The sequence below is a fragment of the Solenopsis invicta genome, chromosome 2 (genome assembly GCF_016802725.1).
Source record: "Solenopsis invicta isolate M01_SB chromosome 2, UNIL_Sinv_3.0, whole genome shotgun sequence".
In the NCBI taxonomy this organism is placed as follows: Eukaryota; Metazoa; Arthropoda; class Insecta; order Hymenoptera; family Formicidae; genus Solenopsis; species Solenopsis invicta.
In genome coordinates this window covers 7,576,778-7,591,132 of record NC_052665.1, presented here as the reverse complement: position 1 = coordinate 7,591,132, position 14,355 = coordinate 7,576,778, and the positions used below count along the sequence as shown (strand labels likewise).

The 14,355-nt window shown below is 36.7% G+C and overlaps 1 protein-coding gene across 3 annotated transcripts in view; it reads left to right on the top strand.

Moving 5' to 3' along the window:
* The window catches only part of LOC105200781 (protein O-mannosyl-transferase TMTC1), a 128,121-nt gene that overhangs the window by 66,074 nt on the left and 47,692 nt on the right, over positions 1-14,355 (top strand). For all 3 annotated transcript variants that reach the window (XM_011168500.3, XM_039446380.1, XM_026130058.2), the window contains 3 exons: positions 6,473-6,546; positions 9,491-9,622; positions 10,153-10,225. In XM_011168500.3, the coding sequence (XP_011166802.1) occupies positions 6,473-6,546; positions 9,491-9,622; positions 10,153-10,225 (279 nt within the window). The remainder of the gene's footprint in view (positions 1-6,472; positions 6,547-9,490; positions 9,623-10,152; positions 10,226-14,355) is intronic.

Here is a 14,355-nt window from a genome sequence, read left to right as displayed (position 1 = left end):
AATAGACCGTAAAACAAGGCGAACGTGTCCCTTATTTGGCTTTAGAGCGTGGATGGAGACACGTGCGGCCAATTGAAGTTCCATTCCACAAAAGTTGTTCCGGTAACTTCCTAGCGACCTCCGCTCTCGGACTCAACTCAAGGAGAACCACAGGCTGACGGTAATTGAGGACAAATAGAGAAAATACTTTTGATAGTGGCCGCAACGACGATCATCCCAGTGTTCCGTACGAGCGGTTAGACGTTTCATTAAAGGATATTGCCGTTGCTCAGAAGGAAAGGGGTGGGGGGGACGAACTTCTTAAGGGTGAACCGGTTGCAGCTTGCCGTTTGACGGCGGTGGGTTAGTGAACGAGCGAGAAAGTAACCCTCCCTCGACAGTCGTTGCTCGGAGAAATCTCCGGCGCGACATAAACGATTATTAGATCCTCGATGCGAGGATAGTACTACGAGCGGAAATGTCGAATCAGATCAAAGATTAATTGAAATTGAAGATTTCGCGAGATGATTGCGTCAAGCGTTATCCAATCTTCATATGAAATGTCTTTTTAATTTTCTTTTGTATTAGCATGGATATCCAGATCATTGCGTGTATCCAAATCATTATGCGTTCCACATTCGCGATAAAAAAAAAATTGTCATGAATAATTTATAATAATAGTACCTAATGACAATAATTTATAACTTGTATTTTTTTTTACTCATGTTGATTTTTATTAGAAATCAACACGAGTAATTTCTAATGATGAATTGACTTCTAATAAAAATCAACATGAGTCACATTTGTGACATTTGCTTTAAATTTTAGGCAAAAAGATTTCTAATTACATCACTGCTTTAAAAAGAATATTTACTCGCAAATAAATAAAAAAAAAGGAAAGCTAGAAGAAGTCGAATGTCTGCTGCTTCTCTTCCGCTGTTTCCACTCCGTTACCCATTCGTGTTGCCAACAGCTGACATGGAATACAGACGAAGTTAACAAGGTTGTCAGAATATCGTTCGGAGCGTTGCAAATGGAAGTAAAAATATATATACGGAGCATCGTCATGTATCGAAATGGAATGTAACAAACGAATTGATGCGTCAATATTAAAAGTTGTAATTATATTAGGAATTATATCGGAGCAATTACTATTGCTGGTTCCCTCATTATCGTTTCAGCATTCGATCACTTCGTTAGCCTTTTGTAGGGCAAATTCGGAGGGGGTTTAATGTCGCCGTCGTGACGGAGGAGAGAATGGAACTGGCAGTCTGTAAGAAGCTGGGGGCTTTATTAAAGCCTCCTATAATATTAAAGAGGCCAAGAGACTGCCAGTGTGTCTCGTACGTGCTTATACTACGCGAATATAACCGCGGTCTCCAGAACGCATTTAGAATATACCGAAACTGTACGTTCTTGTTATACTATGAGATTATATAAAAATATGACTGCATTATTATACGGCCGTATATATTTCACTGTTATACAGACATATAAATTCACAGAGAAAAATTATTCTCTTTCAGCATACAAAAAAATGTTCATGTGTTCATTATAAACACAACGTGGATAAAATATCAAAGTGTAATATCGTGTATGACGTATCTTAACCGTAGCCATATTTCGCAAGAAATATTAATTCACGTGTGAAATTATACGATTCAATTTCTCTTTTGAATTCAATTTCTCTTCTTTGTTCCCTACGTAATATCTTGCGGCTTCTTGCACCGTATTTCCTGGATTATCAACTTGAGTCTATAGACAGATGACCGTAAACGGAAAGCATTTTCATTCAGCTCCGGCGCTGTTATCTACGTTATCTATTTTGCAAGGATGTTTACTGCAGTTGACTCGTTGTTACGGCGTAAGGTAATCACGCTACTGTGTACGTTTTAAACGGGATGTTCCCTCTCGGACGTCGTTATACTTCACGGCAATGTTACCTTTCGCGAGAAGCGCTTCTCGTCCGCGCTTCAGTTACAGCATGAGAGCCGAGTGACCGAGCTGTCGTTTCGTGGTTACGACGTCGTTGCCGTATCGGCGTATATTGCCAGCGAAAGAGACCCGAACCCTCGGTCCCCGTCGGTTTCGCAGAAGGGATGAATTTTGCGAGCGCGGCAAGCGGCGCGGCAAGGGGGACATTCGGGGAGGATGGGTTTACCCGCAGAGCTCGGTTTCAGGTCAAATTAAACATGAAGCTGCGCGATCGTTCCGGTCCGCGTGGAGCATTTCCTGTGTACCGGCAGATCCAGCGGATCGCGAATCGAGTCGAGCATGCGTCGTACAGTTGTGCGGTATCTGAACGCTTAATTTTATATCACAACCAGAATGAATATATACCGCAAGGTAGGAAATATTAATGTCGACAGCGGAGAGACATTACTACATACATCTTCATCTCCGCGTTCGCCAAATGCAGTTGCGAGTAATTTAATGAGTGTTGTGTAGCATGTACGAACGGGAGTTACTGAACTGAATCGTACGGAACAATGGGATGTGATATTAAAATAATGGTTTGATTTACTTGCTTGTTTCACTTGTATATTCACGGTACATTCGCGAATCAGCTAATTAAAACAGTCATACTCATTACGCGCTCTATCACAGAATAATCTTTCGTTAATGTGCAATTGATTGTGACGTTAACCCACGCGGGAAACGCGTGCGCTACTGGAAATTTGACGCGAGTTGTACGGCGTCATCGTTGATACACATCACTACTTTTCTCTCCCCTTGCCACGTTGCCTGCGGTTTACCGCGTTGAATGATGATATTAATTAATTGTGGGAATATTAGTATTACCCGAGCATAGACGTGTTCAATTCGTTAAACAAAAGTGGAGTGCAAAAGCAACAGTAATACTCAGAATATTGTATTACAAAGCACTTGTCAGCAAAATATGGAATTTAATAATTAAGGTAAATGACTCAATTACTAATAATGTTCCAAATATTGACAATCCCATCTTAAAGCTTTTAAAATATATTTTTATTGCACAGAATTATATTTAATTTTACTTGAATTCTTTGAAAGTGTATACTTATTCTTATAAGATTTTATTAAAAGTACAACTTTAATTTTCTAATTAAAGAAATACTTAAATTATAAAAGTCTCAATTGTCGTCCGAGTCATGTTTATTTTTACTAAAAAAAAAAAAAAAAAAAAAAAAGCAAACAAAGGCACTTACGGAAAGAAGTAACTTTCAGCTAAAATTAACAGAAAGTGTCATTAAAAATGTGTTACTTGATGATACAAACTTAAAAATAAGTAAACAAAGAAACAAAATATTAAATAAATTATATGTAGGCACAACATATCCATACGTGTATATGTTTTTAAAAATGTTGTTGTGTAAGTACATTTTGTCCAAATTTTCAAGTCTTGAGAGAAGTAAAACTATGTAGAGAACGCCCGCGATGTAAGGAGATCCAGGTTCGAATTCTGGCTATTCTGGTATTACTTTTTTGCAAGAAAATTTTTTACACTTTTTCCGGAAGAAAAAAGGATTTTATAAATGTTTCTGAAGCATTAATATTACGTATTCCAGCGTCATGACTCTGTTTCAAGTCCGACGAATATGCGGCGCGTAATTTGAATAATAAGCTGGAGATTGCAAAAATTAAAAAGTATTTACACAACATTACTTTGTTACCTTTAGCCGGTTATAATTAAAAAACTATTGTAGCTTTGACAATTTTGTGTTGAAATTTTTTATTTCATTTTATTTCTAGAATACGCTATTAAAATATTGTACGGTGACTGTAAGGCACATTATGTATTTATTAAATAATTACTTTTTGTTAAATTGACACTTCAAGAAAGTAAAAAAATCTTTAATAAACTAAAGTGTTATCAGCTAAATATAATTAATCAAAGTTATAAAACTTCTTAATATGTTGGTAATTGGGCCATTTACTCTAATAGAGTTATATTTCGAATACCTTCGCGAAAATAGTATTGAAATGAGGGGATAATGAAGAATAATATTATTTAGTAGTTTTATAACGTTCTGTATAAATGCATAGATATTCCGAAGCCAGTCTCAATTATTATTAATACTTGAATAATAATCTGCATCAGGAATAAAAAAAGGGAAATGCAACGGTACAAGAAAAAGAATTGAGGAAGAATTTAAAGAAGATTAGAACTCTGAACTATATCAAAATAACGAGCAAACTTTCAAGGAAGTGTTGCACTTCTATAATCAATTAGAACTTCAAAACGAGTGAAATGCTAATGGAGTTGAGCTAAGTATAAACTAGTGCAAACTATAATAGTATCGAGTCGAACGAATGCATCAACCTAGCTCATATCTATTTGTGTCATAAATCCCCGATTCGTAACTGCATAACTGCAGGACGCATTCGCGTGATAGATCGTCGTCTCTGTGTTAAATCCACATTTAACGTAATAGCGCGTTTGTAATATCTTCTAAGAATGAAAAATAATATAAGCCTATCGAGCTTTCGGAATATAGATGAAATGTGAAAAGGATTGATGTAAAGTGAATTGAAACAAACGGTCTCTATGACTATCGACGCATAGTAAACGATTTTATCGTTCATCGTTTATTTTCCGCACTACCTCGCGCTTGTTTCCCTATCGTTCTAAGGCCCATCATCATTCCTAGTTAGGACAAATGCCTCATCGGCCATTTTTCTCTTTCCGCAATTGATCGTTATCCCTCGCCATAAATCTGACAGGTGCCGAAGAGGCGCGTGAAGGAATCTATCGCAAAGTGGTCATCGTAATCTCTGTTATCTTAAGCAGACCCTTCGGTTATGGGTCCTCGCTTCCAGCAGCAGGATCCTGCTTTGGACTCAGCTTTCATTCCCCTTGACGTTGACGGAGTATTGTTTCCTCGAGCAAGATTTCCTCCGGGTCCACTTGCCGCAAGAGCATGGATAGCGATATGGCAAAAAAAGAATGAGATTGTAATGAAATGTCAACTGAGTGTTTATCTTTCGTGGGCTTTGTTTGAATGTTTGATGTTTGTTTAAGTATTCGATCAACTGTGCGATATATAAAACAATATGCTGTCTCCCGAAGAAGAAGACATTTTAAATATTCCGTTAATATTTGTAAAATGTTATGTTAATATTTTTAATAATGCCGTTATACGCACAAAAAAAACATCGGAAGTACATCTCGTGTATTCCACTCGTATTTCACATATTTCGTATTTGCATACAATTCACGCCAAATTTGGAAGATAAATGCTAGTTGTTATTCCTCCCTGATGTTGTTTTGCTATAATTGAATGATTAATTACATCCCCGTTCTCTCTCGCGTCGCTGAAAGCGTATATTCATCAATGTCTCTCGTACCTATAATTACAGTTCTCAATTCAATGATAATGTTAACGTCGGTAATGGTCTTTGTTTCATCTTTGAATTATTTGTCAAGCATATCGGAGAACGATGTATCGCTAGATAAGGGATATGAATAATTTACTTGATAGTTAATATATGAGCCATTTAGCTTCACGCTACATTATCAAAAGTTATTATAAATGTTTATAATTAAATAACTCAAACAAAACTGATGATATTTTAATTTTAATAAATGATAAATTCAAGACAATTAGTTCATACTTAATAACGTCTAGACATATATTAACTTAATAACGTATAAGTCCTTAGAAGTCATGTATAATCGGTTTAACAAACAGAATTCTAACATGTTCCTTCAGAAAGAATTTTATGCTAGAAATACGTTGATTTCTTGTTATCCTTGTACCGCAAGCTTCGTTCCCCTCGCAGATCGTATCCTCGCGATTCCGTGGAATTAATTCGTTAAGAGGTGGGAGGTCGGCCGTCCCACCATGATAGACGGGGTTCGTAAATTTTAGAGGTACACCTGGTACTCCAGCCCGGCAGGGTGGAAGGAAGGAAGGAAGAGAGATGAGTACGACGGGTAAATCCAGCTTCCGGTAGCAGGTCGGCTTCCCTGGCTGGAATTGATCCTTGAGAATCTCGGTTATTCACTCGTGCTCGGCTGTCGATAACTTGGACAATCTTAACCTCGCCCACTTTCTTTTCTCTTTCGCACTTTCACGTACCCGCTCGTCTTGTCCATCATCTCGTTTGTCACGAAGGAGATCTTTGGTTTGGCTTCTTCACACATCTTCCGGATCAGCCTTCTCGTGTTACACCGCTAAATCCAATATCAGACTGTCGCTTCCTATTTTCCAAGAGGATCTAGACGTAGTCCTCGCCTCTATTGCGCTTCTACTTTTCTCTTTTCGCTCCTAAGACAAAAGTGATCCAGGCGAGGAATTGCTTTCGTATAACCGCAACTTGTTGAGCGAAGAGAATTTTTGAAACCAGGCTGAAGTGAGCACTTGAGTTTTTAGCGAGTACAATATATAAGTGTATATATACTATATATACATGTTATAGATAAAGTATTCGTATCTGGCGCTTATGTATCGTAGCAACGTTGCACATATCCCTCTTCTTTTACTATATTTTATACCGTTTCATGTTACAGGTGACTGGCATCGTAGGCAGAGCGGATGTTCTAGCATGTATCTTCTTTTTGCTGTCTTTTCTTGCCTATCACGGGTGAGTATATAGTTTAATAATTTAAGCCCTTTAGTCTTGCTGATGTTCCCGGTGTTTAATCTTCTTTAAGTTTAACGAATACGAATGTGGACACGAATGTTTTATAAACTTGTATGTACATGTATATCTATATATATCTTTAAAATTGGAAAGTAAAACGTTATTTGTAACGCCGTTTTATCGTCACTTTTTTAGATAACGTACATTTTTACCGTAACAAGTTCAATCGTTATTTTTATCGTTCCTTTAGTCTCCAAACTCCAATCAATTATCTTTTTGTCTATTCAATAGACTGGCACACTTCTTTAGTGAGCAAATATAATCGGTGTGCCAGGTAAATGGTTACGTGCAATATAAATGTAATTGTAAATTTTATTTATTTTTATATATTTTTGGAAGTATTGAAAAATATTAATTGTAATTTATGTTTTAAATTGCATTTTGATAGTCATTGTCATTATTGTCAATATTGAAAATCTATAGTATACATATAGGTAACGCGAACCACAGATTTTCAGTATTGGCAGTAAATGTTAAAATATTCTTAATAACGACATTAAGGTATTTAAAAACAATGTTTAATAAAAATTGTCGATGAAAATTGGGCGTTCGTAAATTGCAATCTAAATTTCTATAAAGATATGTTCATTAAAAAATGAAAATATTAATATAAACAATTTAAAAAATTTTTAAATTATTAATTAAATGTAATATAAAAAAAGTTACTCGTGACATTTTTAAATTAATAACAAGTAGTTACTTTTTACAAAAAGTAACGGTAAAGAGTTACATTTTTATAGTAACGTTCCCAACACATTGTATATCTTACTTAAGACATTATATACAACAGATGTGTGTAAATTTCAAAGTTACACGAGCAGAGAATTTAGCTAAGTTGAGAAAAAATTTCTCACTCGCGCTGCTTCACGTTTATACATTATCTGAGTTAGAATACAGTTGATATATCCTCCTGTAAACTGAGGAACTTAGGGACTGCGTATACGTCAAGAATGTCGCGCGACACTTAACGTCGCGACGACGCCAGCCTGACGCCAAAACAGCGACCCATTCGTTCTCATGAACATGGAACCCGAAAATTATAAACTAAACTAATTTACCCTACAAACTACTATTATAGCTACGTGGGATCGTAAATGTGTCCCGGGTTACTCACATCGATCTTCAGCACGAAGGTTAAGAAGTATGACTCAACGCACAAAACAATTTCAATTACGTTTCTAAAGAGACATTGTTCTCGCAATATTCATTTTGCGACTTTACGGCAGATATACGGTCGCTACTTTTGAGTATTAAGTTTAATTAATCGTAAAGAAGTTTAATTGTAAACTTTAAGCAAATTTCATTAATAAACTGCACGGAAAAGCGCTGACATGACGAAAAATCTGTAGAGGCTCGATTGTGAGCGATCGTAAAAAGCTTCCGTAGTGTTCGTACTCCAACATAAAAGAGCGTTTGCGCAGAAGACAAGAAGGTGAAACTCCGTCTGTAGGGCTAGCGTCGAGCGGCCAATGGCTGGCGGAAGAGTAAGATGCTTGTCCTCGAACCTAAGAAATTGATTACTCTTGGCTGCCTTTGAGTACTCTTTCTTCTTCGTTTCCTTCCACCTTTACTTCATCGCCCCGCTCTATGCTTATCTACCTCTCTTTTTTTTCTTTTTATCTAACTAGTGTCCCTTAGTTCCTCCGTTTTCAATTCAGTCTCTCAACCATTTACGCCTCGCGTTTAAATCCCTCGGCGATTAAGCCGACCGATGATTAATTCCAATTATACATTTGACTTATCGTCAAGACTCTCGTCGTTCTCTCGACTCTCGATCGCTTTTCTTTTCTACAAAGTAGGTATATTTTCATTCGCACCCACCGTTTCTGCAGCAAGTTACATTATATGAATTATTAATCTTACTTTGAGTGCTTTGATGTAAATTGTAAGAAACATTTCTATTTTGTCGCGGCTATTCTATCTCGTTTTTACAAGCGAATCTCGAGGAGCGATCTCATCTTGGTGGACCAATCTTGCATTGGTCTCGTTGTACCTAAAATCCTAAACGACATCTTGAAACGGATCTGTCATTCAACGTAGATTGATGTACATGCCAACCGGCGTAAACGAATAAATCCTACATGTCTTTGGACCAATGTTCTTGGTGAAAATTGTTTCCCGATACCGACGTTTCTATTCGACCCGAGAAAAGAAAAATACATTGGAAATATATCATGAAATACAAAAATAGTTATATTATTAAAGTATTATTTTCCACGTGTATCAAAGTTTTGATTATTCTTTTTATAACAAATGTTTTATCTATTTAAAAAAAAATAAAATTGCATATACAGATTTCAAATTTCAAATATCTGCATGAAAAGAACAATTTTACTGTAGCATTTAAAACTTTAACTATAGATACAGATCAGAAATTATTTTTACATCAAATTAATTATGTAGGACGCTTAAGCATAATAATGTTGCTGCAAAAGATTTTGACAATTTAGCAACTAAGTTTAACATCTGATACAATTTTTTAAATAATTCAACATAATTATTTTCAGATCTGTATTTCAGTAAAATTGTTCTTTTTGTGTGTAGATACATTATTTTATCACGTAAACCGTGCTAGTGTCTTCTTTGAAAAATGATAAGGATTATAATTAATGTAATTTTTAAAATACTCGTGTGTTTAAATTACATTAATATTCAACTGTAATATCATTGATATCTCTCGAATTTATAGTTGTATAATATTTAAACAACAATAATAATAATATTCTTAAATAATATTTAATAATAATAAAAATAATATTAAAATTTAAGAACTTAAATCATTGTGATTGTAATTTATCTTTTAAATGTGCAAAAACTAGAATCCAATTTATGACTGTACAATATTTTTTATCTACTTTCTAAATATTTACTTTTCTTTTTACAGCCAACAGACGGCTTACGTATGGTCCAGCGTTTGTCTGGGTGCTCTATCAATGTTGGCGAAGGAAACTGGTGTTACTGTTCTGATACTAAACTTTCTTTACGATCTCTGTCGTTCCTGGCATTCAATCAAGAGGTAAGTATTTAAGTACTCGATATTGGAGCGTGGTGTACGTTGCTGTGCGAAAGTATAAGGTTTAATGTCCTGAGGTAAACTAGGTAAACTTTAAAGTGATATAGCTGTCTTGATTTCGGTTACTTATAATACCTTAAAGTCAATAGGATTAATTTAAAAGATTTATGTGTCACATTTGGAAAATTAGATATTAGACGAGAAAGACACACGAGATTTATTCGCTTCCTATCAGAAATCATTCGTATAACCATCCGTGGTAATAAAATCACTGCGAATTCTATGTTCTATGGCATGTCCCAAAGCAATAAATGTACATCTCGTGACGGCAGAAAAAGCGACCAAAATATTTCGATGTATTTAAGTTTTCGTGTTGGAACGTAAACTCTTTTCAAACATTGACTAGCTGCATTATTAATCATAGTGATAATGTAACTAGCACAGTGGTACACTTTTTGCATTTACGGTAAACGTATAATATAATCTGCATACTAGAAAAAGCCGTTGACCTATTGAGTACATGTATTTTACAGGTCTATTTTCGAAGCCAAGTGGAACGACGATTCTAGATATTTTTCCAGACGTGCTGCAGCGTTACTTATTTCCGTAAGTTAAGATAAATTAATATGACAAATTTTATAGACTTAATTTATTATATCGTTCTCTCTTCTCCGACTTGTGAACCGCGATAAAAGTGTGAATATATGTATATCGTGACAAAATCTTGTGTCTCAAAACGGATTCGACGATGTGCTCAATACATCACTGTCACTCCAATATCAGCTGTTGAAAGCAATCAATCATATTTCTAAAGGAACGAGGGGAAAGACTGACTCCATAACGGACTGAAATATAGACGAGTGGGCAATGGTCAAAGAGGATTGGAATCCCCTTAACGCACCATGTACAATCGGTCGTGCGTGCAAGTCCCACAGGATTTTCAGACAAATGGCAAGAGCGACTGGCTTTGTTATTATTGTATTAATGACAATGTCTGCACTTCTGGTATCCGGGGAATTGCAGGGATGTTCGTGACTGTATTTATCCATTTAGTCCGCGCACCCTCAACTTATCACGTAACTAGATTAATGGAAAAATCAAGCTCCAGTAAGCCTCGACGGCAATTGCGAGAGAAGCGTATTGTATTGTATAATATTGATTTATCCTTGATTGCTTTATTCAGAAAATTTATCGAAGATATCAAGAAGAAGAAGATAAAAGTCTTGATGAAGTGATCGCGGACTGTTTGCAAATGTACATTCACATACTGTTGTAATGTAGCTGCTAGTGCTCGGCGTTATATCTAACGAGGGATTTTCCTACGTGTTAAGAAAACACGATCGTCGCTCTTCTATAATCCATGGAATTAGCGCGGGATTCCCCTATTCCGTGTCGGCATTAATTCTTAACGACCGATATCTTTCGTTTTTATCGCCCGGCTGTAGTCAGACACCGATGTTTACAGCAACTCGTGCCTTAAGCAAATTTAACGATCGTTACCATAGATACACTCGTGTGGAGAATTTCCCTTTACGGGTCGCGGAAAATAAATAACATTCCCCGAACTCTGCTATGCAACACAAGACAAACTGTGCAACAAACGAAGCGTGGGATGAAATAGCGGCAGTTTCAAAAGATCAACAGAATGATATATGATTCGCATAAATGGGTATTGTATAACGGTCGGCAATTGAAAATATGCTACGAGCTCACCATCGGCATCCGCGATAATAATCAGCTTACTCACAATTAATTTTGTTAAGTGATGGCAATAATTAAATGATCAATTTATCTTCCTTCAGAATTCATTAAAATTAAATATCACATTTTAATTTGAATGCACTTCAAAGAAGCGGAAAACTTGCACAGTTTAATTTCGATCGAACGTTTTATGCGTTTAATTTGGAATCCTCTTTGGAAACTTGATTTTCAAACAGGATTTAAAGTTTTTGCGAATAGTAAAGCTTTTAAGAAGGCTCTCTCTTTCTAGTAAAATCCACGCGGGCGTGAAGTGCCTTGAATCTTCAAAGGGGACTCAAGTTGGGTGGTAAATTTTATCGATAAAGGATGTGAATTTCTCGTATTTTCGGCACGAATCCATCGAGGTCGTACTGGTCGATCACGACACCGTAGGGTGTAACCCCTAAACGGAGTTTATGAGACGCTATTAAATTCTCGGCGCTTTACTATCGCTGATGTTCATACCCAAGAAACGTCGGCTCTTGCGGCGCCGGCGCTCATCGTCTTTATTGTCGCGAATTAATTTAGACGGCGTCGTATTAAGCACCCTTATCAACACGAGAAAGCGTTCGATAAAGATCCGAAAGATAGCATATCTCTCAGTAACAATTGTATCATGAGCCCATTACCAAGCAAGCATTGTATTAGCCAATAAATATTTGATAAATGCGAGCAACAATTTTACGATCTTAATTTGCCTATAAGTCTATTAACCCTTTTAAATTGAATTTCTATACGTACAAAGTAGTTTCTGAAGTAATAGAGTTTCAAGTTGCGCATTAAAATTCTGTAGTGTATAATTAGACGGTAAACTCAATTGTGTAACTTCCTTCGGTATAGGAATTGCTAAATAATGTATTTTACTCTTAAGACGTATTGTAGTAAGTCAAGGCAGCACGACCCATCACGTGGGGCCAATGCGGGAATAAAGGTTGCGCATGGAAAGTACTTTAACCGAACACGATTCTGAGTTATGCTAATTTATGCCGCTGAACGAGGGAGGCGTGCTTGCACACGACCTACCCTCACACAGTTATCTACATATCCCGGATCTCTTTCCACCCCTGTCGTTTCCGCCATCCCGTAGCAGTTACACGTCCTCAGGTACGTCGTTCTCAACGATGCTTCTCAGTCTTCATCGCCGGGAAAGACTGCTAATATCCCAGATATTAAAAATAAAATGCTGTACTTTAGCTAGCGTTAAACGTAGTCTGTTAGACTTATAGATTCCTTTATATGAGTAAACTTAAGATAAGGACGTTATATTTTTACTTTCAAGATAATATCTCGCTGCTTATGAATGAAACATACAGCATTTATTATATACCTACAGTAAGGAAGGAACGGTTTTGTTCAAGTACATGTAAAATTTTCATTAAATACAAATCTGAAAATTTTTATTGATCCATTGAAATAATTTTAAAAGACGCTCAAGCATGATGTAATTTTAAGCAGCGCTGCAACAATTTTGACGTTTTAGTAATCGACCCAACTCCTATAATGATTTTAACAGTTTATAAAATTAATTTTAGATCTGCATCCAGCTAAATTTTTTAATGCTTCAGCAAAGCGATTCTTATAAATGAAAAAATTAATTAAGAATAAATTAAAGAATTGATCAAGTTGCTAATGATTTTTGTTTTTAGAGAGAAATTTTAGTAACTTGTACTTGCGAATAAATTAACTTCGAATGCTTTAAAATCGTTAATTGACCGCACTGAAATATCATCGCTATTATAGGTTAAGACAGAGAGTTAAAGGGTCATACAGTTATCATCTAAGGTGACAAACAAACCTAATCAATAGACCAATCCATTAGAGGGAGTGGTATAGTATATGCTGTTTACCGATTGTACATTGCTATGCTCACTGTTATCCGATTGACTTAACGCTTAACTCTAGCTTGTCTTACATTCCCGTAAGATATCGTAATTAAAGATAAATTACGATCGAAGACGTTACATTAGCGACAAAAAAATGCATTATCGCGATTGCTTTTGGCGGCCACTTTGTCATTATCGAATCAGTTAGTAATTGATATCTAATCGGATATCGATTAAGTAAAAGAATGCTTTCTCTCAGAGAGAGAACCTTTAATCGCAAAAGAACAGCAAATATCAATCTGCGGAATGTATTGTAAGCTTTAATTTATTATTTCATCGTTACTGCATTCGAGCATTACATCGCAAAGCGCGATTGTGTATTCATCCCTGGTTAAAAGTTCGCAACGTTGAAAAAAAAATGTTGCATCAATATGCTATACGACATTTCGTGCGCATCGGATATTTATCGGAATTGAATTTCCGTCCCGCTCGCCGTATTCCGCAGGTCAACCAGGATCCTCGTGGCGTAATACAATATTCCAAGAGCTTCCTATCGAAGAACAAGGCCAACATTGGTGGACAGGACGTCTCGACAGGACGCGGCACTTCGATGACGGTGTTACGTATATACGTGTTCGTGTGACCGCTCAGGATGGACGCTACCCTCGTCTATCGACTTCGATCCTAGAGGATATGAATACCTCGAATTGGCAGATATTGTCCGACTCTCCAACCCTTCCAGAACCACTCACCGGCGTGTCTGTCCGCCGACAAGAATGCGAGCGAGAGAGGTACCGACGTAGGTACAAAGGCGGAGAGACAGTGAGAGGGCCAACGACGCTCCCGGATAACTCCGGAATAAGGGATGGAGAGTGGTCTATCGGAGGATGGTACGGACGTCTATTGGGTTAGCGAGCTCTGTGGAGGACGTGACGGAAATGTGACGACGGTCCCATGTCATCCCCTGCGTGAACGTGACGACGTCTTGGCGCAAGAGAGAGACTACCTTTCGTTCTTTGCTATTCAGACTCGCGAATCATGTTACTTAATTAAACCATTTACGGGAACGTGACTGGTGCGTCGCCTCGGCTGCTAACATTATTGCGAGACGTATTACTAGCTTTCTCACCACGTATCTTACAGATGATGAATAATTAAGGTAGGGAGAAAATT